The sequence below is a fragment of the Drosophila tropicalis genome, unplaced genomic scaffold (genome assembly GCF_018151085.1).
Source record: "Drosophila tropicalis isolate 14030-0801.00 unplaced genomic scaffold, ASM1815108v1 contig_878, whole genome shotgun sequence".
Taxonomy (NCBI): Eukaryota; Metazoa; Arthropoda; class Insecta; order Diptera; family Drosophilidae; genus Drosophila; species Drosophila tropicalis.
The window spans coordinates 5,492,174-5,518,697 of record NW_027173374.1 but is presented as its reverse complement, the minus strand read 5'-3'; the positions used below and the strand labels follow the sequence as shown (position 1 = coordinate 5,518,697).

Genomic DNA, 26,524 nt, shown 5'->3' with positions numbered 1-26,524 from the left:
CAAATTGGTTACCAAGATGGAGATAAACGCACATTATTATGCCTTTAGATTGTTGGTTTGCCCCAGATTAGCCATTCATAGGCATTACCATTGCCTTTCGGTTTCCTTTTGCTCTCTTATCATACATCAATCAATAGACTTGCCATTATTAATGGCCAAGAATAGGCAGCAGATATTATTTAGGCAGCAGCCTTTCTCGCCAGCCTCGAGGCTGATTTGCATTTTCTTCTTCAAGCATTGTTTTGTTATGTTTTTTTCTACCGAAGCTGCTGTTGCCGCTTTTGCTGAAAACTTGCAAAACAATTTATCGAGCGGAACACACATACACACAGAGAGAGAGTGAGCGAGAAGCAGCCAACCCAATGGCACACAGATGCAAATTGATGTCGACAGGCAACCCAAAAGGCGTTGTTTTAACACAACAAGAAGAGAACTTTTAACCAACAATAGAATGCAGAATATGCCAAGGCAAAAGTTCAAGAGGGAGAGAAAGAGCTAGAACTACTATCTACCCAGAGATAAGTGAAAACTTGATAAAAGTGGGTCAACCCGATGGGAGCTATTGCTTCTCTTTATGCTCTAAGAATCAATCTAACTACAGTTGGCCTCCCTCAGCATTTTGTTACCAATTAACGTACTCAGACTTGTTTTCATGTTATTTTCAATTAAACTTAAATAATGTTTAAAAGAACTCACTTGTAATTTTAGTCTCTTTGAAAAATCAAAGCAGATTTCAAACTACATTCATATACGAAAATTTAGATTGTAATGATTGTTGGGCAACCGCAGCCTATGCATATGTGACGGAGAGAAAACAAGACAAACGAAAGGCACAATTTGCACGTTTTGTGGCAACATTTGCTGGCCAACCAGCAACTCAATGGGTGGCCCGCAGTAAATGTAAACCGCATGATTTCTATCACAAATGGCCCACAAATGGTCAAAATATACTCACACAGAGGCCATGGCAAACATTTATTGCTAATTGCCGAAAGGACATTTGCATAAACTTAACAAAACCCAAAGTTTTCCTTCTAGGCAACAAACAAACAACAATTTGACCGCACCCCCTTCGTTTCACACACACACACAAACACACTTATGCACACACTATGGTGGGTGTGGCATGGAATAGAAAACGAAAAACATGTTTCAATTTGTGCAACTTGCAATGGTCGTTCATAATTATTATAGCATATTGAAGGTGGTCCAAGTAAACTAGATATTTTGTGTGTATTTGTGTGTGTAAGCAGAAGCGCTTAATTATAGACAAATGCACGCAGCACTTGTGCATTTTATTGGCACAACTAATTGCTAGTGGTACGTACACACGGCGTATGCGTAATGGCTCACAAACTTCCATAGATCAGATATATATCGCTTGGTCCCCTATTTAAATACCCACATGTGCCAAGGCATTCAAGACGAAAGTAGAAAGTTAAGCATACTGTCATTCCCCGTGCTTGCCCCCGTTCCCAATCTTTGTTCGATCTGCATCCCTGGGCACGCACACGCATACACATAAATTGACCAAATTAATGCGAAAAACTGTACACGCGCCAAGAATGTAAGTAAGTGGGTGGATTGTGTGTGAGGCAATCGATGGGCGCCAGCATATTATAATGAAGTGCTACTGCCATGTGCCGCCTATTTGAGCCTTTGACTTTGACTTTTGCCTAACGACGACAGAAACGACGGCCGAAAAGAGCTCACAAGATTTGGCTAAGTGCCCTTATCAAAGTGACAACAGGCGCAAAGATTTTAGTTAAACTTCAATTTCCTTTTTCTGCCTTTCTTTTATTCTTACATACATCCAGCCTTTTTTGAATAAACATCTCTCTTTTGAGTATATATTGACAAAACTCTTTGCAATTCGGCAATCGAATGGAATCTAAATTGTTTGCTCAATCAATGTATGAGTTGTCTGTTACAGCAATTATAAAGTAACTACAATTTGTTGATGTGGCAATTGGGCCAACCGTAAAATAGCAACCAAAAATTAGCATTAAATTCAAAGCAACAACAAAATTTAACAGCAGATCTACTATGAATATATACATGTATATATGTATGTGTAGGTGGGTGTATATACATATATACATATATATAGAAGGAATTGTCTGACTGTTGTTCCGCATAAAGCACAGGAAATAGTGGTTTTATGGCGCCCACAAAAATGAAAAGAAACGGACAGACAGAGAGAAAGAGAGGGAGAGACCACCAAAACGAATGGCAACGAAATGAAAATCTGTTTATGAAGTCATTGTGCCGCCAATGACGCTATCAAAGCCACCGACGCTGCTGCAGCCGGAAGACTCCCTGTAGTAAAGAGACGGCTCTGTCCCCCAGCCCTACCGTTCTTTCCCCTGGCTGAATCCTTTCACTGCATGGCAGCTGTGGCATTCCTTCCTTCGTGTATTTTTTTTGTTTGCCTGCCATTTTAGTTGGATTTTCTCGCACTGCTTTGGTCTGACTTTCGCTGCATTTACCATTTAAATGGAAAATTTCGAGTGGCGTTGGCAAACAAAAACGTGGCCGAAAACGCAGCTCGAAAGTGGGTGAAAATACGCCACGATAACACACATAGAGAGAGGGAGAGAGAGAGAGAAAGTTGGGAAACTGGGAGTGGGAGTGGAAAAAGAAGGCATTAAAAAAACAGTCTGCAATGGAAAAGTGTGCAAATTACAAAACGGGCAGGAGATAGGAATGGTTTGGCCAAGGAGATGGCTCTTCCAACTACAATTTTAGCAATTACAAGCCGGCATTTTCATTGTTATGGCAGTAATGAAAATGGCTTAGCTTGGACATTTTATATTAATTAATATTAAACACGAAGTGAAATTTACATTTTGATTGATTAAAAATGTAATTTCCAGCATTATGAATGCATCAAACAAAAAAAAAAAAACAAAAAATGGAGTAACAGACTAAGAGGGACAGAGAAAATGAAGGACGATTCAAGACTACTGACTGTAAATGGTAATTGAAACTCGGCTTTAAATGCCAACTGCCACAATTCTTTTTAAGTAAATTGTCTGCATTTGTCTCACTGCATTTGCCACAATTCATTAACAAAACGAAAGTTTTGCAGCTGCTTCCTCCCACATAAAACTGACCTCCAGAAAAGCAGCAACTCCATTTGTGAAATGTTCTTTATTTCGTATTGACAGTGGGGAAACTAAAAGGCAAGGCAAATAAAACTCAAGTTTATCTCTCTGACTTTGCTTTTGGTTCTTTTTTTTTGGCCATTTTATTGCGTAGCGGTTAATGTTGCAAATGTTGCAAACAATCAGAGTGAATGCAACAAAATATGGTTTTTACTCGACATTGAGGGGTAATAAAGCGGGTAAAAGTGAGTGGCCTTAACTGCAGAGACAATGCTGCCTGCTTTTTGGCTATTTTAGGAAAAGTGGCATTGAAGGGGGACGTTGAAAGGGGAACTCAAACATTTGTTTACTTCTTATGCCAACTAAAATGTCAGCTGCCAGCTGACGGCGGACTGAAGAGGCAGCCAATCAGTTGACTTGGTTTCTTCTTCTGCTGCTGCTGCTGAATAAACAAGCCAGAATCAGAGAGCAAGAGTGTGGAGATAGAGAGGAAAAATAAAAATGAAAACGAAATGTCGACAGACGCGAAATTGTGCAATGCAAAAGTTTTTCACTTTTCGCCTCGCTTTTCACAATTTTTTCCATTTTCTTCGGGCGTCGCCGTCGTCGTCTTCTTCTACGCTTACTCTCTGCCATTTCATTTTGATAAATTGCGCTCTGCGTTTCAGCGACGCCCAAAGCTGGCGCTGGTTTGTTAGACTCGTGTTGAGTGGGCGTGTCACTCAAAATGGCAGCCCATTAAAGCCAACTCCAGTGCCCTCAAACCAGTCTCCAATGCTAGTGACCTGATTGTTAGGGCCAACCCATAAGACCAAATCCACAACTAACCAAAACATTTTGGGCGCCTTCATTCAGTAATTTCAATTTCATTTAATTACTATTTATGCAAAATGATCAGCAATTTTTGACTAATTAAGCACCTTTTACCAAACTAGTGATAATATTTTCGTAACTATTTTCGGCTACCAAAAATATTTCAGTTGTTGAGGGCCTCAACACCTCAAATTGAAATGAAATTGCATCGGTTCACAATAAATTATGCAAATCAAGCAATTACCAATAGCCACATTCATGTCAGTTCAGTTCACTTCAGTTCAATTCGGTTCGATTCATTTCGGCATTTTGGTAGTTACCCATTGGACTTTGTCACCTGTCAACCAGGTAACCAGCTAGCCGACCATCGAACCAACCCGCCAGCCATCCCGCTAGTCAGTTCAGGAGCATGGTTTGGAAAACATTTCGAACCAATTTACATAAAATTTGTATGCTCATTTGCTAAATTTACAAATTAATTGTCGATAGACAGCACAGATGCTTCCCATTCAAGTGAAATTTTCCAGCAACTTAATGAGTCAGTGAGCAATATAAACCGCAAATCGATAATGTTTGCATGAAACAATATAAGATGCAATTCCTTTAATAACAAAACTCTATAACTGCAGGCCATATTTCGCACCTATGAATATTTTATCAAGTGTTCATCTAAATTAAGTTGGATGATTGCCTTATTATAGCAGGAAACGTTTAGTGCCCTTAGAACATAATTTATCATTATAAAGTCGATAAAGAGGCAGATTGAGCTTAGCACTGGCCGTCAATTCTCAATACCCAAAAACAAATCATATATTGAAACATTTTTATCTGTGTTTGAAAACAAAAACTTCTTGCAAATACTTCATTTAGAAATATGAAGTAGCTTTTTGAGTTAATTTCGTCACTTTACGCATATCCTGGCAATGTAATTTCCTGAATTGCAATATTAAATCAACAGTTTGCCATTCAAATTCAAATTTCTCACAATAGTGAGAACATTACTGTATATATCTTCAATGCTCGACTGGACCAGGTAGCAACAGCTGTCAAAATCAGATTCAGCGACATTTCCAACGCCATTTTGGTTTTGCTTCTTTTCATCAAGTAAAAAAGTAAAATAAATGCGTGAGTTGAACGCAAATGTATTCACTTGGACGTGAATAATACAATTTCAATGGCATTAACAAACAAAACGGAACAAACGAAAAAAAAAAATAAAACAGACGTACAAACAGAAATAAATTTCATAAATGAAACTGAAAGAAAAAAATTATAAAAGAAAACATTCAAGCTCATCAAATTTACGCAGAGTGCGAAAGTAAGTAAGAAGCTTAACATTTAAACATGAGAGCTTTATAGTAATACTCTATATAAGTGAGGTATAAAAGTTTATTGAACGAGCATGCATTAGTTTATCTGCAATATATTTATGGCTTAATTAAGCCCTTAGTTGCATTTTTATAACAAAATCATTTAAACAACATCCAGGAAGTAATTTAAACTTTCCACTATAAATGTTGACTGCAAGTTTTAGAATTGATTTATGGGGGAAAGAATCGACTAAATTACCTAAACTTTATTACAGGGTATAACTTTTTGTCTTTATGTTTTAATACTGTTTTTTTTTCGTATCCCACTTTAAGCTTGCATTTTGATTCTGATTTATTTATGACCGCCCGTCGGCAAAGTTTTGGCTCTAGAAATATTTTAGAGTTTTTAGCACGGCTGGAAAGTTTGCAGACGATATATATTGAACACGAATATGGCGGATTAGATGGGGCCAATGGTCAGTGCAGGCGTTAACTGCAAGTCATTTGACCGTTTATGGTCGTTTAACAGCAATTTCTATTATTTTCTATGGCACAATTCGAGGCAATTCCTCCCTTCTCCTTTCGCTCCTTCTACGTTAGCTTTCCCACGCTCTCGGCACTCGTTTCAAAAGAAAGAAACGTGAAAAAAGAAAAGACCGGAAAATATAAACAATTAAACGACCAGACTGCGCCCGTGGGCATGCTGTGAACAAATTGAGGTCAACGATGAACGGGTGAAGCAGCAGCAGCAGCAGGAGCAGAAGCATCAGCCACATCAGAAAAGAGGAAAACCCAAACAACAGTTAAAAGAAAATTGGCTGCTGCTGCTATAAGCGACCGCAAATGAAGTCGGCTGGGAGCTCAAGACTGACGTCGGGCAACTGGTTACAGGCAACTCGAAATTGGTAACTGGGACTTGGCAAGTTGGATCTGGCAACTGGCTGGCCAACTGGGGATCTGGGAACTGGGTACCCGAGGCAAGGCCTGGCTTATTCTGGCCTGGCCATGGCCACACGCCAGACTCTTGTTTTTTGGGGCCATAAAAGCAGCACAAAATTGTGCTAATTAACCTTAAAAGCACGTTTCTGTTGCGGTGTGTGTGTGTGTGTGTGTGTGTACAAGTGCCCTCCACTGCTTTCATATTCCTAAGAGACTTGCTGTTTGTGTATGTGTGTGTGTGTGTGCATTTAAAATTATTATGCACATTATTGCTGTTCATTGTTTTTATACCCCAATTATTATATACATATACAAATAGCCACGCCCCCTCTTTCCTGCTTGCAACTAAAGCAAAATCTGTGTGTGTGCGTGTGTGTGTGTGTATGTGTGTTTGTGTGTAAATGTTAATGCTAATGTTTATGGCAAATGCCAAAATAGTTTTTATTTTGCCTTCTTGTCAAGTGGCCATATCACGCATACGACACGTTACCCTGGCAAAACAATTCCAAATATATGAGTAATTAGCCGTAAAAATACAAACATTATAACTATAGAAATGAAACACAAACAATTGCCACAACAACTTATAATATCAGCATTGAGTATGTGTTGGCAACATAACAAAATGAAATTGGCCATGACTTATGCCTCATAGCCGACTAAAAAAATACCCCAAAAAAGATATCCTATACGAACTATACACACTTTTTTTTTGGAGTAGTCATTAGATCTTTTATTGTTCCATTGTATTAGGCTGATCTACATTTATCATTTATAAAAGACTGTCTTGCCTTTCAACTAAACTAACCTATGGCATAACCCGTTTTAGCTTTTATGGTTACAGGGTATGGATAAACAACAAGAGTATTGCGGACATGCGTGTGTGCCTCTGACTACACAAAATTGTTTACCTGGCAAACAGTAACAACAAAACAAAAAACTAAAAAAAATGTGCTACCCGGCAACACCTACGCAAACAACTTCCAGCACAGAGAACCGACAAAATGGTAAAAAGCAAAGTTTGAGCTTTAATAAATTTGTTGATAGTTAAACAAAGTAACAAAAAAGTAAATAAATAAAAGACCGCTTATGAGAAGAATTATGATCAAAAATACATTAGAGCGACAGGCAGAGACGGCAAACATATTTGTGGCGCTTGATTATGCCCATACTGCAGTTGGCAACAAATGCGAGCAACTAAATTTAAATTTAACCTAATGTGTGTGGTGGAAGGTGGCAGGTGCCGGTCTGGAGACACAACATTCTCGCACTGAAGAAGCGAATGTGCGTGAGACAGCCACAAAGTCATTTGTGTGGCCTACGAACACGAAAATAGCAAAACCGAGAAGTAAACAGTATTGAGTTGAGGTGAAAAATATGCAAAAAGCAAACAACACAGAAAAAAACTCACTCACACATACACAGCCTCACCCACACACACAGAGAGTGAGAGAGGAGAATCATTTGTAATGCGTGTGCGTGTTCGTTTGCACAACACGGCGTATGAGTAACATGCCTTTCCACTACCCAGGCAAAAAGTTATGCTAGGTGTCGTGTGTTGTTGCCATTAGCGTTATTTCGTTTAACGCCCGACTGGCAAATAGGAAAGGTCTCTTTCTGCTTTCATTCAAGGCATGGCATTCGATGGCAACGTCTATTTAAAGCTAAACTTCTCAATGATGATATTCTGAGAATGGGCGTTTTTGTAGAAACACAATATTCGCCACAGGCCGAGGCGAGACTTTGAAAATTTGATTACATTGACAACAGAAACCTCTTTAATTTATCTACTAAAAGTTTAAAAGAATGCGCAAGTTTTTGGGTGTTTAATGAAAACAATTCCAAGAATTGAATGAAGTCTTCTTGATGAGTTGAAGGTTAAACAATTAAAGTATGCAAATATTTCAAAGTTTTTTTAGTCATTGTAATCAGATTTCATTCTCTACTTAAAGCGAAAGGGTGTACAATATTTCATCAAGAACTTGTTTGACTTTTCACACTAGCATAAATAGACACATTTGTGTTGGCTTGTTATATTCTTTTTTTTTTTTTTTTCCTCTCGACTGACACTCTGACACCCTGGAGATGATGATAAATTAATTGGTTTTTTATTTATGATCATGATGGAGAACACAAAACGATGAGGAGGTCCACAGTCTGTATGTTTTTGTTGAGATTGTTTCATGTATTTATTTTTGGCAAATTGTCGTCGTCTGGCCATCATCTGCTTGGCCCAAAATGTCTGCATATTTGCAGAAACATGACGTGCGAATGCTAATTGATTTTTGGTCCCCCAGACATTTCATGTCATCGATTGATCGGAGAGCAATAAACTGTGTCTCCCATATTTCATGGGCAACTTAAAGTTGTTGCTGAATTAAACCATATTGGATCTGCTGTTATACATACATACGACACTATGTATAACAATTTATTAGCAGATGTAATGAGTAAAGTTTATTAGTTGTATCGTGTACCTCTAATTTAAATATCCCATGCATATGTTAGCATATCCTGTCTGCCAACCGCTTCATTCTCTTTAACTCACTGTGTCTGTGTGTGTTTAAGCAAAGCAAACAATTGTCATCATTAAAATAGCATACACAAACACACACTACATGCACACACTCTCTCTATATATGGGCCAAAATATTCATGTGCATCTGATGTACCACAATAAACAAAGACAATTTGCAGCTGCAATTATTATGAGAACTGATAAGCTACCTATGCTGTGCATATGTATATACATATATTTATATATATGTACATATGTATATAAAATGTAAATATATATCTGACTAGGGCCCAAACATTTACACAAATTTACTGACTCTGCAGTTGCTCCCATATATGTGTCGAACGTTTGCATCCAGTGTCCACATGTCGGCAATGGTCTTAAATGTTTCACCAGCTTCGATACAGAGACCATACGAGAATAGATACCAACCGGAAAGTCATGTCTTTAATCCAATACAGAATCTGAGAATACTGAAATTAAACCCTTGATAAAATAGCATGAGAAATTATAAGGAGTGTGGCTAATAGCATGGTTTTAAACTTGTTTCAAAATGGATTTACTGTTTTACATAGAGAACAAGGCACTCTTTTTTCTAGAGCTCGATTCATTGTCAATTTGACAAAATTCCCTTTATAACTAATGCAACTTTATATACCAACAAAAGGAAAGATTTTTAAAAGCCTTTAGTCAATTACTGATTGGAATTCTACTCTCCAAATGCTGTTTAAGTACGAATGTCTGTTGAATATTGACAATTTTTCACTTAATCAAGTTGATTGCTTACCAATAAATTTGATTTAGGCAATGCAAAAAATTTGATTTGGGCAATGCAAAGACCTTTTTTCAAGTTTTTGTTACCTTAAAACGAATGCATATAATGCAGTTATTAAAAGACACATAGATATGCTAAAAGCCTTGTGGTTGAAAGAGGCTTAACAAATTGTGGCAATTGCCTGTGGCCTGGCAATTTCCAAAAACCAATTTGCCGAAACTATCTTCAAGACCTACAAACGAAAAAAACTAAACGAAACGAATCCAATGACTACAATATGGAAAGCAAAATGTAGTAAAAAAAAAAAAAAAAAACGAAAAGAAAAATAATAAAAGCGAACAGCTGCCACTCAGGAACTCTCTCTTTATATGTATGAAAACTTTTGCTGTCATTAGCTGTGGAGTGACAGAGATGGTTAAAGTGAAAGGAAAGCAGTTGGCACACCCACACACACAAAAACACACTATCGGCCAGTGATGAAATTAAACTAATGAAAACAAATGCATATCCAAATTAATCCAATAATGTCACATTATTTATAGATCTAAAAGAGTTCAAGGCAAGCGACTAGCTTCTCTTTCTCTTATAATGACCCAGTTTGATGGTGGAAACCACTTTATTAGCAGAACGACTCACAAAAAGTGCAAATCATCCTGATGGCTGATGGCTGAAAGCAGAAATCGAAGCTCATCACGCAAATGCCAAAGACACACACACACTTACAGATACTAACTCACTGAATGGCACACATGTAAAAAAGCATTTGTAATCAGTAAATGCGTCACAATAAAAAGAGAAAAGCTGAATGAAATGATAAACTGGCAGCAGTCGACAACTGTCAACGATGGCCGTTGGTACAGCTCAGCTCTTGCAGAGCCAGCTCATAAACAAATAATTATAGTGCATTTTAATGAGCGCCAACCGGGCATTTAATAGTTAATGCTTTTTTTGCTCTCTCTCTCTGTTTATCTGCCTGCCAGCTGCCACAGCACGTGCCGGGAAAAAAGCTCTGAATGAAACGTAGACGGCAATTTGCATCAGGATCAGACAGTCGCTGAAGCTTTTGCCTGCTTTAGTAATTAAAATAATAAACACGCACGCAAAATGCATTAGAAAATGTAGTCAAGAGCTTACCACACATTTCATGCTCTTTACTGGCAATCAAAAGGGGGCGGTGTAATAACAACAACAACAGCAAATTCTCAGCTTACTCTTGGCTTCTGAAACATCTCACATTGCGTATACGCAACGCTTGACAGTTAGTTTGCCCTTCTGATGTCTTAGCTGGACTTCATGTAGTCAACTGTCTCGTTTATTTGTAAGTATCAAGCGTATACGTTTCCTATTTGTGTTGGTCGGTGGTCTCAGGTGCAAGTGGCAGGGGGTCAACCATCAAATGGAAGTGGGCAGGGAGGTTGCTTTGAGAGTTTGGTTTGAGATGCTGCGCCAGTTGGACGGTCGAGAAGAGAATCACCCATTGTTGTGGCATGCGCCACACACACTTGACCTGCAAAACAGTTACAATGGCAACACACGTGCTTGCAAACACACATACGCACACAGGCGCACAGAAATAGGGTCATGGGTTGGCAACAGGAGTGGACTTAGTCAAATTTTCGGTAATGGATTTACTTTTCTTTAAAGGTAAGAGATATATGAAGAGGTTTTAAATAAGAAACATTAGCATTGAATATTGGTATGAAGCAGTCATTTGACATCTTGCTAGAAAAAACATTGAACTCATAGTTCTGTATTAAAATAGTATTCAAAATAATAGAATTCCTTACCATTACCAATGAAGCTTATTAGCTTCATATTGTGTATTTATATACTATTACTTAGCAATTAGTTGTTTAATTAGAAACCCCAATGATCCGCTCCTGGCTGGGTAATCTGAACAAATCAAGCTTAAGAGGTGGTTAGCTTGAACTGAAGGTGATGTTGGTTTATTGTTTGACTGCAAATCAGTACGAAATTCAATTCAAATGAGTGCACTCCCATGGAGAGCTGAGAATTACAGAGATGCATTGCAAGAGCGAGACAGAGAGTGAGAAAGAGGACGAGAGACACAGACAGGAAAGGGCGAGAAAAGTTTAACCCTTGTGCCAAACAACAATTTAGCATTTAAATGTTTCCAAGTACTTAACAAAAATTGTTGCTGCCAAACACACAATGAAACACTTTTGCATTTCCTACTCTGACCAAAAACTGTTACACCAAGAATGGGTGACCAAAAAAAAAAAGACGAAAAACGTTGCGGAATACAATAAGAGGGGGAAAAAAGAGAAGTAGGAACTAAGCACGAACAACTATGAAGAATGGAGAGATGGTTTTGGGGGTCGGATGGTGGTGATGGCTAGAGTTTGAGTGAGTGGTTGGCCTGCCTGCTTGCATTACAACTGTAGACGTCAACTGTGTCAGCTTGATGCAACATCAGGCTGCTCTGGTTGTTGTTGTCGATGTTGCTGTTGTTGTTGTTGTTGTCGGCGTTGAGTGCGTCTGTCGACGCTTCAGTGTATCAAAACTGAACAGCAACAACCAACGCCAACACCAACGCCACATCAGCTGCATACTTTAAGGCGAAGGGGTGCTGTCCCTCCACACATCTGTATGTATGTGTGTTTATCGGTGTGTGGGTGCACTTAAGAGTCACTGTGTCAGTAAACAACTGACCCACTTTGTGATGAACACACAACAACAGCAGTAGCAGCAGCAGCACTCTATTTATCATATTGCATGCCGCACTGCCCACAAAACATGGCACATACATAGCTGGATGGAAAGAGAGCGACAAAAAAGAGAGACAAAAAGGGAATTTGTTGGTTTTTACTCAGTTCTATTATAATCATTATTATTATTATTATTATTGTTATCATATATTTTTTTCTTGTTGCCCCCTAGCTTAAATAAATAGTTTTTCATTTCGGGGATAAATTTTCATGTACCTACAAATGAATTTTATTCGCTTTTGGCATTTAGTAATTTGTCATCGCTAATTTCACGTTGATTATCTTATTGTATGCCGCCCACAACTACATACTCACACACTCATGCACACACACACACCCACCAATACAATTTGGCTTTTGTCTTCACATTCAGCGTTGTAAGCATTTTCCTCGTCGACAATTAAATGAAAGTAAGATAAATTGTCGCATTTGTTTACAGTTCAACTTGTCGTTTTGTGTTTAATTTAAGCGAAATTGCCAAGGAGGTGGCAAAGCTTTTGGTAGCTTGTGATACCAGGCGGGGGGTTTTGTGTGGTGGCAGAGAGTGGTGGCAAATGTAGAAGAGAATTGGGTAGAATGGAGGTTTAGGCCAATCGACAAGATATCGTAAGAGTTGCTGAAGCAGCTTGTTATATTGCTTAATTTATTAGATAGGCCTCGTTCAACGTTTCTCTTTTTTGCCGCAAAATATTTGGCCGAGATAAATTCCAAATGTCATGTAATTTGTTGTTGCCGTTCTTGTTTTTCTCGTTGTTGTTGTTCTTGTTTTTGGCCAAAATTGTGATTTGGTATGGGCGTGGCTAAAACATAAGCAACAGCCTACAAAAGTTGCTTAGAACATTTTTGCCCTTGGCAAGTTCATATTAAAGTTGTTCTTGCCAACATATTAGTTAAATCTGATATCAGTTTAACCTTTAGAGTCTTAAAACATTGACTTAAACTGCAAACGGTTTTCTTTTCTTATGAATTTAAGCTTAACCTTTGTTAAAATTAGCTACGACTTTTAGCATTCAAGGACATCGATAGGAAAACCCAAGTTCTAGCAAATCAAGGAAAACCTTTGTACTTGGCCCTATAAATTTATTTCTCATATTCAGCAAATTTGCATAATAAAACATATTTTTTTGTGTTTCTCTATTTACTAACAATAACCAAGGACATCTACTAATAACTTCTTCTCTTCATGGTTACTATTTAAATATATTTTGTAGTTGTTAAGGTCCAATTGTTGTGGCTAGAGCACATTCATTATAGACGAGCCAAACTCTGCTGTCTTATTTTGATGATATTTTTTGGTGGAATGAATAATCCAAATCTAGGCCACATGCCCCCGCATAATCAAAATGCAAATATATGCGGGCGGATATTAGCATAAACCTTTAAATTCACGAGTAAACGAGAACTCATATAGGGGATGGGACTGCAAAGATTTAATTTTTGCTGTCCAGTTCCGCTTTTATGTTGCAGCACATGCTTCTCTGCAAGAATGGCGTCACTGCATGTGTCAAGCTTCCCAGGCATTAAGATAATAATCTGAGAACAATAATTTTTTGTTTGCCCTACTACTTTAATGATTACCGGGAGTTAAGTAATTTTGCTTGTAATGCAGGCATTGCAGGCCGCATCAACTGTCATTGCCAACGGGCTAATGTGCTTGTACCTGCCTCAGGTGCACTTTCGCACTTTGCAAGAGCAGCAACATCTGCAGCTACTGTTTCAGTAGATTGCGGGCAGGGGGGGTGAAGGTAGGGGAGGTTTGTTGTGCCCGCTGCCCGGCTACTTCGTTTTCTACTTGAGCGAAATGTAAATTTGATTATCGCACAAGCAAATATTTGTCAAATTCGTTGTCCTGGTGAAGACACCATTGGAAAAATTTGCTACTAGCAATAGAGTGGGGATCTCGACAACCAACCATCTACCCCAAATTGCCTTGACCTGGGTAGGAGGGAGAAAGAGAGAGAGAGAGTGATTCGGTTGTTGTTGTTGTGTTTTTGTTGACATATATATTTATCTAGACATTTGTTGTTGACATTTTTGTCGTTGTTGTTTGCTAAAAACTCAGTTGGCTTTCAACTCCCAAACTCGGCTTTTGTTTAGCTCATCATGATTAATTAAAAGTTGCCTCTTGTTGTAGCATGTTTCGTTTTTACCACGCAGCTTTTGAACAAATTACACACAACTGACAACACAGCAAAACCCGCCCACCCAGGCGACCGACATCACTGACTGACATTGGTAACGCCCACAAAGAAGACCTTCGGATCGCTTCCCTCTCTCCCCCTGTTTGGTCTATGGCAAAATGTTGTGGGCTAATGTGTCAGAGTGGCCTATGGATTACGCTGGCCAAGGAAATGGAGCCAAAAGTTGCGGGCTAACGGAGAATAGGTTGGAAATGGTTAGGGGGCTAGCGTTGTGTTTTGGACTCATTAGAAGGCCTCCGTTGTCGCTGCTGGTGTGAAAATTGCGCAAATATGTGCATTACTCGATGTCTGTATGTGTGTGTGCGTACGGATGGGTGTTAGAATGGTTGGGTGTCATGTGTAAACATGGCGCTTAATGAGAAAAGAACTTACTCTGCTATTTGAGTTTGTTTTTCGGCAAATGTCGGCGAGCTTTAGTTTTGCCTTGCCGGAATGAATAGGGTAAGGACGATGGCAAATGAAAGACAGTGAGATTGGCTGAAGCCAGTGAGGAGGGGGGATGCGGAGAAGTGGAGGACAGGTTGACAGACATGTAAACAGATATGGCAAGGCAGCGCACCAGCTGCTCATCGGATGTAATCTCTCAGCCAGCGAAACGAATATTATAATTCCTTTTCAACTTTTTTCGTGTTCTCTGTCTTTCCACTGTACGTTTTCGGCGGTTTAAAATTAAAATCCAATTTATTTAAAATTTAAATAATGAGATAAACACGAGAAGCTTATACAACAAATGGCATTATTTTTTTGCACCCTCTCTCGCTCTCTCTTTATCATCCTGTCTATCTTTCTCTTCTACCGCTATGACTAATCGATGATATTCGCTTAAAATAAAATACATAAAATTCATTGGAAAACCATTAAATATTATATATATCTGAAGAGAGGCAATTTCGTTGCATAATACCAATATAAATAATATAAACAAATTATGCAAATTGCTTATCGCAATTAGAGATCAAAGTGTAATAGTGAGAATGGCATTGAATGGATACACTTAAATAGCAAAAACATTAGGAAAAAACTACTACCTCTGACAGCAATAGAAATAGGATGCAAAGCTTAGGACCATCAAGAACAGGGGGACAGAGACAGAGGGAGAGAGAGAGAGCAAAGTAAGGGCCAGGACACTGGTAGCGACAACATCGCTAATTACTTTCTCATTATGCAGGCTATTTAGCTTTAATTACGCCAAGCACCAGCCACGACAAGGGCGACAACGCGAAACATACACACACACACACACGGCACACTAGAAACGATTCTCCGCTGGCAAAAAAGACAAATTTTAATTATTATTTAAAGGCTGCGACTTAAAGATACCCTAGAATAAGCAAAGTGCCTTATAACAAGTTGAAGCCAATTACTTTCCATTCCATGGGCAGAAAAGAAAAACTCTCGTCGTCAATCAACCTAACTCTTTGCATATATACTATACATACATATATCTTATTGTAACTGTATAACTTTCACATATTAGACGCCAAACGGGTCTACCCCATGCAATTCCTCTTTTGCAGAGGGTATATCAAAAGCGCTTGCTTGTATTTGCCCAGGCAAAAGTGGTAGCAGTATTTGAGCTTTTCACCTGGCGTTTTCATAGCCCGCTGCCAATTGCAGGGCAAGCCCAAATGTGTTACGTTTTCTATAGAGATGAACACATGGATGTGTGGGGGCTGGAGGCTGAGGGGCCTGCAGGGAGCGCTGCACCAATTTGCAGGCTTGTCCCAAGGATGCTTACCGTGTGAGCGAACCAAAAATGGATAATGAGGATGGATGGTGAAAATGCATAAAATGAATTAAAATTTATTTAAGCACTGAGCGCAATTATTTTCATTTTCAGTTTAATTTTGATCACTTTAACATTGGCGAACATGAAATTTAATCCACGAAAAGCTCTTTCGTCTGAGTGGTTAACATCGAATTTAACAAACAAAACAAAAAAAAAAAAAGGAAAAAATGAGAAAATAAAGGAAAACCGACAAGAGGCAATTTTTAAAGTTTTCCGTCACCGCTAACCAATACCACACTAGGGGAGGATATTGTGGCTAGTGTATCTGTGTCGGTGCACCTGTGTGTATGTGTGTGTGGCTTGCTTTATTTGCATTTTAATATGCCTCATATTTTATAGGGCTTTCACTTTGTTGTTGGTATTTATAATATATTTACTTTTAAGCCGCATTTGTGTAATGAAACGGAAGGGGATTATCGTTGGCCACCGCCGCCTGAACTCTGTAGCCCCTTCTCTTTTGCAGTCCATCATATAGACACACCCACGCACACACACGTACACCCACACACACACACACAATTCCTTTTACCCTTTAAACGAAATTGAAACACATTCGTTTGACAGTTGCCGTCAGCTTGCCTTCAATTTGATGCCAACATTATTGACTGATCCCTGATGACCCAGACCCAGAGACCGAGCCACCCAAAACCAAGACCCACAATTCCAGGACCCTTAGCCAAATGCTGTGGGCAAAAGAATGAAGGACTTTGCCTGCTGCTGGCTGTCTGACAGACATTTTGCCACAAATGAAACACTTCAAGTTGCCAAATTGTATGCTTGCATCTAGTTAAAGCGGTTGACAGACAAGAGAAGTCTGCCGTGTGGGCGTGGTCCCATCATATTTCACATTCGCCACTTGTCGGCTTTTATCTGGCTCGCCCCCAACCAATCTCCCCACCTCCTTATTGTTTCTCTCTTTGCCTCTTAATTTCATTATTCGCTGCGCTCAGGCATAAAAAAAGGATATTGCGCGTGTTACGTCTGTGTGTGTCATTATGGCGATGGACGGGTGTGTGTGTGTATGTGTCGATGGTTGCTCACGCATTTATTTCCCCCATTTACAAAGATGACAGGCTGTCTGTACAGTAAGTCTCAGACACAGGCATCCTTTCACTCGGTCGCATACGACGCGTCCTTTCTGTCATGGCCACGTGCGCCTACAAATTGTGAGGCTGTCCTCTGACTGTCCGCAACAGTGGCTGGAATCGCCAGAGCAGCAGCAGCAACTTCACTTTTAATTGGATAATTACTCACCGAATACTCAGTTTTTAATCGATGCTGATATCAACAAAAAGAAACACTTAAAAGCATTTAAAAAGCCAACGAAATAACAATTCAAAAGATATGCAAATTCCTTTTGCCCATTGCTCCTTAACTATTTTGAAGCAATTTGCAACACAATTTTGCCCCACAAATTGCATAGAAATGATTTCACCCAACCCAAAATCCTCTATTCCTATACCCATTGATGAAAGCCATAAACGCAGGCAACTTGTTGGATTGTACTACCAAAACAAAAGTCCATTGGAAATGCAATTCAATGTCGCAAAATACTGGTAAATTAGGGATGGCGAAATTCAATGCGTTAGGGCAAAAGCAAAATCAGAACAAGAGCAGTAAAGGGGCAAGTTGTCAAAGGATTAAAGTTAAATCGTTTGCAGAGAGCCATGACAGAGTCAATGGAAATCTCTGACGGGCTTAATAACATTGCTTGAATGTACAAACAGTAACAAATAGTGGTTGCCAAGGTTATAACTACTCCGTTACACAAAAGAAAGCATATAAAATTGATAATTCTCAACGGAAAATAGACATTTTGCTGATACTCTATGGCAAAACGATAAATTGAATTCATTCAATGAGTTTGGGAGGCAAGCAATTCTCATCCAATTATGGTCAAGCTTTTGTAATTGGCTAGAATCTATAATTGTTAATGTGAATAGATTTACATTTATAAAGCAGTCTCTTAGTCTACACATGCAGCAAAACATAGAGTATCCAAAATGTATTCCACCAAAGTGATTTCCTTTTTTTTGCTTCTCTGTCAAGTACTTAACGGCTAAGCATTTGGCATGGCAACAGGTCAAAACCTTCCTAGAAGACCCATTCAAGTACCAAGTACAATAATATTTGTAAAATGATGATTCTAAAGTTTCGGAGCGGTCGAGGCAGTGATGCATAAATTCAATATTATCCTGCTTGGGTGTGTGTGGTCCTTCTTCTCTTTTTGGTCCTTTTTCCAAGCCGATTGCCATGACAACAGACGCTGTCTCAGAGAGTACGCGAGTTGTGTCTGTATTTCGTTGATTAGAATCAACATAAATAAAATTAATTGTTGCCGGGTGGATTGGCTGAATGGTTGGGCCATGCTTGAATTCAATCCATAACAGAGGGTTGCATTCAATTTGATTATTAGCTGAAATCAACCAAGCGAACGAAGCATAAACCCGGCCAGGAAACAGACGGGCAAGTGCAATTGTTGTCTACCCCTAAGGATAGACAACTGGATAGATAGACTTATAGATAGATGGGTGGAGTAGACTGTGGGTTATGGTGGGGTGGGTTAGTAGGTTGCTTCTCTCAGCCTCCTTATTGGCATTTGTCGTTGGTTAATTTTCCTGTTTCAGTCAGAGTATTCCCATGAGCCTTTTGGCTGCAAAGTTCCTCAAAATAATTATAATTTATTTACCCTGGCTGCATTATCATTTTGTGGAGTGGACTTCTTTTTTATTTGTTAACATTTTTTAATTACCAATACCAATTTAATAAGTGAAGTGAAGCCTCAAGTTGACTTCGAGGTACCAGTAAAGCAATTATTTTAAATTCACAAGTTCATGTTACATACATTTCATTCAGCAGGCGTGCTATTGAAACTTTAACCATAATTTGTATTAGTTTTTCTTATACTGACGCATTACAAAAACAAAGGGTCGGCAAAAGTACACAATTTGCAATCGTAATTTGTGAAAAGGTGTATAAAATTTTGTATATTTTTGGTATAAATGAAATGTAACAACCGCTGCATAATGCAATAGTCATTTCGGTTCTGGCAAAAAAAACAAAAATTTCAAATGAGTTGATCTGCCATGTCAATTTTTGGCCAAAATGCCCCGTAGCTCTGGTTTTCTCCGTCCAGTCCTGTTCTGTTCTATTGGATCTGTATGGCTCATTCCTCGGCCGCTCCTAAAAAATCCCAATCGTTGGCAATTGAACTGTTGAAATGCTTCGGTCAGAGAGTCATTGCAATTGCATGAAAGCTGATTGCAGTCGAATGCAACAACCAGTTGAATTGCTATTGCCATTGGCCATATGCAAAAATAAAGGAGGAATGGTTAAGGGTCAAACGAATGAATATCGAACATTTCCAAAGTGCCAGTATTTTGCCTGGGTTTTCTGCATGATTTCTCAATTCATTGCAAATGGCAGGCCAAAATAGACAGCCAGAGACTGGAGAGTTCCAGAAGAGAGAGAGAGAGAAAGGGGAGAGGAATGCCTATCGAATCCGAGGTCCAAGTCCAGCCCAGTTCGGCCCTAATGCTTATTACCAACACTTGGACGCTTGGCAATTTATGCACAAGCCGCTTAGCCGCATATCGACTATGGGCAACAGTTAAGCCTTGGCCAACTGCCCAAATGCTACTGATGTGCCAGTGCTAGTTTTAGGTCCAGGTCCTGGACCATGTTCAGTCGAGAATCGATTTGTTTTTATAATTTTAATTGAAGCTCTTTGGCCTCGAGTTGCACACAGACATTTTTGCATCGAAACTGCATTTCATTTCTCTATTCTTTTGGTTTTTTTGGCAATTTCCTAAACAAATATTGGACAATGGAATCTAAAGGCCTGACGTCGACTGCTGCCACCTGGTCAGGTGAGGGTAAACCAAAACCAGAAGCGGTAGCTGACACCGACTTTTGGGCATCGTTGCAAATAGTCGAAGAGCGTCGGCTGAGAGAGAAATCTGGGTGCTACTTTACAGTATTCTCTGCAAACATGTTATGTAATTAAAATGCCTTGTAGACATTTAACCTTATTCCTTACCTACCTCTTTTGCTCTTGCTCCTGTTCTTGCTACTGGCCGTAAACATTTTTGTGGCTGCTTGTATGCCTTTGTGTGGCCAAATAACTTAAGCCGGCTTTTGAGAAGAAGGCTCAAACTTTTTAATGGTATGCTGCTGCTGCTGCCCTCAATTTTCACATACTCAAGCCAACGTTAACCTTATACATTTTATCCTGCACTTTCAGACGTCACAAATCTGGACTACGTTAAGGTAAATGCCGAGGCTGGCAAAAACGTGACCATACCCTGTCCAGGTGTTAACGAGCATTCGCTGGTGGACACTCTGGTCTGGAAAACAGCATCGACGACAATCGCCCAGTTTGCCAATCGCATTCCATTGCTGCATAGTCCTAGGGTAAGTATGGAAAATGTTTCTACTTTATAGCTTCCACACCAATTTTGCAATTTATAGTGGGTGGCGGATTTCATGTCATATTAGAATTCATTTCGCCACTCATGGAAGGAACTCTGCTGATAGGCACTTGAGAATCGTGAAGGGAAGAAAGTTGCCTTGTCTCTCTCTCTCTTTTTGCCCCTATCTCCCTAAAAAGAAAAGCGAGGCGAAGCTGTTAAAATAATTGATAGCCAGTTGCTAGGCGGCTATTTGAACTTTGCCCACCTCCTCCCCCACCACAAAAAAAAGGGCATAGCGAAGGCAAACGCTAAAAACTACTGCAGTTAAAGTCACAACGCGAAGTAAGTGGCCAACAGTGGTGGGAAGAGAACCAGGCCAGACGGTGCGGCTAATATATTTTAAATGTTTGATAGTTGCACTAGAAACTTAACAAAAAAAATAAAAAAGAAAACCGACTAAGAAAAGACGAACAAAAAATATGTTCAAGTGCCTAAAGAAGAAGCCAGCAAGACAGAGCAGCTCCTTAACTAAACGCACTCCGGGGGCCATCGGGTTGCTAGGTGCAGGAGGGGCGGGGGAACAAGTAAAATGATGATGAAGTTGCAAAGAGAACGCTGAGAAGCTCAGCTAGAGCCTGGCTGTTTGCTGGCTCTATGTGTTAAATGGCAAACTGGGACACTTGAGCGTCGCAGCCGAAGTTGCTTCCCCCAGCCAAGTCCAAGCCAGAGCACACTCATATTTCTTGGCCCGCCAGTTCCCAGCAGTTGCTAGTCTATGGCTATTATGTGTATTAAAAGTTTTTCACCTTGGCAGCGTAGCGTAGAGAGCGGCTGCTTCATTTTATTACAACTGACATATAACCCCTGGCAAACAATGAATGAGGTTTACACACATATATGTATGTATGTATAAAATATTATGAGGCAATGTAACAATGATTAATGTTTGCCAACTTAAAATAGAAAGAGAGAGCGTTTGAGAAAGACAGAGAGAAAGATAGTGATTTGTTTGGCCCAAAATCCACTCACATGTGCAATGAACAAAATGCGAAAATGTGATTAAAATTTACTTGAAAATTTGCCAATGCAAATTGAAAATTTCAAATATTCTCAACAATAAAACGCAATCGAGCCTGAAGTTAAGTAAAGGGAAAAGCACAGAGGGCAACCTGAAGGGGGTGAGACTGCTTGGTTATGCGGTTGAGTAACTTGCAATTTTGTGGCCAGACACACATTTATGCATGGACAGAGATAGAAAAGGATTTTAAAGTAAATAACAAGGTTCGAGCACACATACACACATGCATATGTAGATGCAGATAAGCCAGATACTTGATGAATAAAATCATTTTGCAACAGAAAACTTCAAACCTAAACCCAAAAATTTCCTTATTAAATTTGCCTAAAATAACAATAACACAAGACAGGTCACTTTGTCGCATGTCCGATGGGACAATTGAGATAGCCGACAAGAATTTTGCATTTAATGCAATTAGAAATTTGAGTGCAATAAAAGAAACAACAATAAAAAAATGAAAGAAAACCCAACAGCTAGAGATATCTAAATGCAGTTTTTGTTTCACACTCACACTACTTCATTTGTTCTATGTGTATCTCTATGTCAATTATGAACACAAAAAGATTCCCACAACCGAGAACAAACAAATTTGGCATGACCAGTGAAAAGTTTTGGCAACAAATTTGTTTTCATCTATGTATATGTACATATGTATGTATGTATATGAGTGGTTAGAGTCAAATGTTGCCGATACTCGACCTGCTTGAGACTGTTCTTAAAATTGTTGATCCGGCCACTTGCCTGTACAATGGAAATATGCCTGTGTATGCGTTGGTGTTTGTATGTTTTTGTGTGTGTGTGTGTGTGTGTGTATGTTGTGTGGGCGGATGAAAACTTATTTGTCATTCGTATTAAAAAGTTTTGTGCAGCCTTAAGTAGAAACTCGTGTTGTCCAACATTGTTGCTGTCAGAGGTCCTGTCAACATCTCAATGTCTGTCTTGGTCTGTCCTTTTTGTCATTGGGTTGCTCTTTCCGTTTGCTTTGAACGAGAACAAATAAACAGAAAAACACAAAAAAAAGAAACAATTTATAAGGCTTAACAGGACAGTGATTTAATTGTTTGAGATAATTTAATTTAATTGCATTTTCATTTACATTTCAGATACAACTTTTGTCGGACAATTTTGGTTTGCAATTCTCACCGTCATTGGCGAGTGATACCTCTGAGTATATATGTCTAGTGAACGATCGGCATATACCCGAAGCAATAGTCGATCTCCTTGTACAGGGTGAGTTAAATTTTAATTTCATTCTTTATTCGTTCCTCAATTTACTTACAGTGGCCAGTGGGTCACTTTTTTTTTTTTGGTTTGTTTTCTTAATGAAACGCATAACAACCTTAATGAACATTTCCCGTTTCCTTGGTTTCTCTCCTTTGCTGAGAATAAGATTGAGAGAGAGTCCAAGAGTCTCTGGACTTGTGTTTCATTTTAACTGACATTTTTCTCATGTGTTTTTCTTCTCTTTGCTTTCGTATTTTCTTTTTAAAATGCAGATGTGCCTGATCCACCGGAGCGTCCATTGTTGATAAGTTTCACATCACGCTCGGTGAACTTATCCTGGGCGCATTCGCAGCATCCACGAAATGCGCCTGTCACGCATTTCATTATTGAAACGCGGTAAGTGTTGAAGGGCGGATGGGTTTTTCGTGGGAGGCTGGGAAGGGGATCCCTGTTGTTTTAAGCTGATGAAGTATCTGTGGCAAGGACCGGGACCGTGCCCAACTCTTTCTCTACACCCTACACCCATTTGATTGACACATGCTGGAAAACGTTTGGGATGCAACTGAGCCTGACCTCATTGCTCGGATGGATTAGCGTTTACATGTACGCTTCGTTGGCTGCACATTCATCTCCAGCCTCATAGCCAGCCTAAGCACGCACCGACATACCACGCCTCAATCGTTTTGGCCAGAGAGCTTTCAATTGCAAGAGGCATGCGTTTATTGCATTCGCCATATATACTTAAATCTTTTACTCCTGCCCCGCTCGATGAGACTATGGCTGTCCTTTAATTAATATGTAAAACGATAACATACAAGAGGATACGCACTTCACTTGTGCTCCATTTAAATAGAAAAGAAAACACACACACACACACACACAGCGGGAAAGAGAGCGAAAGAGATGCACTCATGCACTACATTGTATGTATGAGCTGCAGTGCTGGCTATTTTCCGAATAACTTGAACTCAATGCGGGGCATGAAATAAAAAGCCAGCACCCACCATATAGTCAACCACCATCATACAAAAGAGCCAAAGGAAAATGGATGAAAAAAATTCAACAAAAATAAAAAAAAAAGAAAAGCGAAACTTTTTCAATAAATTTCCATCAACTGCAGTAGCAGTAACAGGAACAGCAACAGCAAAAGAAGAAGCACTAGCAGCTGCAGCAGACGCCGTTGGGTCCTCCAATCGGCAGGTGGGTGGGGGTTGAGGCGTGTTTTCGACAAGACACTGGGCTCAGCACAATCGATGACAGCCAACTGGAAAGCAGAGCCTGCGGTGCATTTATGCAAAATAAGAAATAACTATATACACACCAAGAGAGATTGATAGAGAGAGGGAGAGAGGGATAGGGTGAGTGGGTCGGCTATAAATGTGTGTTTGTGTGCACACTTACGCGCGAGCGCCTGCCAAATGGGTGTGTGTGTGTGTGTTCGTTTATGTAGCATACATTTTTGGGCGAAACTTCAGCTTCAGCTTTAGTACTGACTGCATTTTTTGTATACTTTTCATCGATATGGAGTGAGTGAGGTTAAGTTCGTGCCGTTGTTGTTGTTGTTGTTGAGATTGGATGGGGTGGGAGCCCGCCCAGACTTGGAGGTCTTGGAGCCGTCTCTTATTTACATTTTCGCTTGATTCGGTTTATTTGCGCATATGCATGCAAGTGAGGCATAAGTGGGTAGAGATTGTTAAATGGAAATGGTAGAGTGTCGATCATGGTGCTGAAGGAAATTGAAATGCAATGACGATGACATGCTTATGTTGGATTTTCGGCATGCAATTGAAAACAAGTAAAGTAAAAGAAGCCAGGCCTTGGTGCACATTAATATTGAATAGAAGCATTCATTGATTTTTCTTAGATAAAAGCGAAACTTTTTCTAAAGACTAAAGAAAACTATGCCAAGTTTGCTTTGCTTTTCATGTGTTTGTTTTTAGGCTATGCAAAAGCACACACACACACACACAATATTAAGTTTATAATGTTTTGTTTTATGTTTTTAGTTTACATAAACTTCATCTGATGAATATGTTATAAATTCAATATGCTCATTCACTTTGCATATTAAATTTATTTTTCTATCCAGATTTAGTCATATATTTTTATTGATTGATTGAATCAAATTAATTAATTTTGAAGCGTATGAAAATATTTTGTTATGAAATTCGTTTTTACCTAAGCTAATTGAAGCGTAAACAAATTTGCAAGTGATGTGCACTAAACAAATGAATTGATTAGCATTACTTGTACTTTTTTTAGTTTAGTTATTTAAATTATCATCAAATCAATCGATTATATCGTTTATTTGGAAAAAATTTATGTCCGTTAAAATGGGACTACAGAGTATCCTGAAGAAAACTCGAAATCCCTGATATCTTAGCTTCCCGTAGGAGTATCGAGATGTCCTTTACACAGGTGATACTTCATGATGATAGATTTTACTTTGACTTGCGCCCTGATCTTTCAATCAAATCTTAAGATCTTTGCTGCCAACAAATTTCGTCCTGATATCCTAGTTTTATGAAGGACTTTCCCAGTTCGAATAAGGTTTAACAGCTCGTACATGATTTTTGCCTACAGTCATGAAAGATACAATGGACAAACACACACACACACATATTTCACACAAATTTTACAAATATGTAAGGGGTAAAATTTAAGCAGCTTACAAAAAAAAATGGTGTATATTTTACGCAAAAACACACACACACACACACGCAGAGAAAGGCACACAAAGTCATATTCAGACACTGTCATGCAGAGAAAGCATCAATACATGGTCATGGAATCGCCACAAATTTATTTGCCATTGCGGTTACTTTGCTGTAGGGAGATTTTTCTTGTATACATTGTTTTTATTGCATGTTTTTCTTTCATTTTTTATTTGAGGTTCAGTACATTTTTCATATGCTTTTTACACGATAGCCCGGCCTGGTTTGCATGCTTCATAAAGTCGCCAAACAATTCTCTTCTGTTTCCTTTTTTTGAGATTGGCGACGCATATTGCATGCTTTACGGATGCAACGTGCCCGCTGGGCACTAAATGCCCATTGCCAATGCAAACAACACATGCGGCGGAGCCCTTCACAGGACTTGGCACGCAGCATTGATTAATTTTAATGATTTTTTACACTACACTATTTCTTTTTTAATTTTTTTTTATCAACGCCTGTCATATGGGACAGTTGATTGTGGTTTTTTTTTTGCAGTTCTCAGCGATTCGCAGTGAATCAATTTTTAATCTCATATAAAATCTTCCTATTCCATGCATTCACTTAGCACCAAACCCAACGCCAGTGGGCGATATGTGAAAATAATGGGAATTTAAAGCAAAATTTAGTACACTTTTTAAATTTTTTACCATGAAAAATGTTCATTGTGCCAGCTTCTGTACGTAATTTATGCGGGAAAAAGCAGAGAGAAAAAAAAGGGGACAATCTTCCAAAAAACGGAATCAGACCATTTAAATTTTTTTCCCTACCGAGTGCGTATGTCTGTGGGTGCGGTAAAAAGCGCATAAATATTTTAGTGCCTATGCGCGGCAACACTCATTTCAGACGGAATGAGAGTGAGGGGGGAGAAAAGTGAGGGTAGGATGTGTGAGATAGAGGCACCGCATCCCACAA

At 39.1% G+C, this 26,524-nt stretch overlaps 1 protein-coding gene across 3 annotated transcripts in view; it reads left to right on the top strand.

The window, feature by feature from the left end:
- The window catches only part of Ptp99A (Protein tyrosine phosphatase 99A), a 114,524-nt gene that overhangs the window by 19,831 nt on the left and 68,169 nt on the right, over positions 1-26,524 (top strand). For all 3 annotated transcript variants that reach the window (XM_068301299.1, XM_068301297.1, XM_068301296.1), the window contains exons 3-5: positions 20,425-20,594; positions 22,775-22,901; positions 23,168-23,291. In XM_068301299.1, coding sequence (XP_068157400.1) covers positions 20,425-20,594; positions 22,775-22,901; positions 23,168-23,291 — 421 coding nt within the window. The remainder of the gene's footprint in view (positions 1-20,424; positions 20,595-22,774; positions 22,902-23,167; positions 23,292-26,524) is intronic.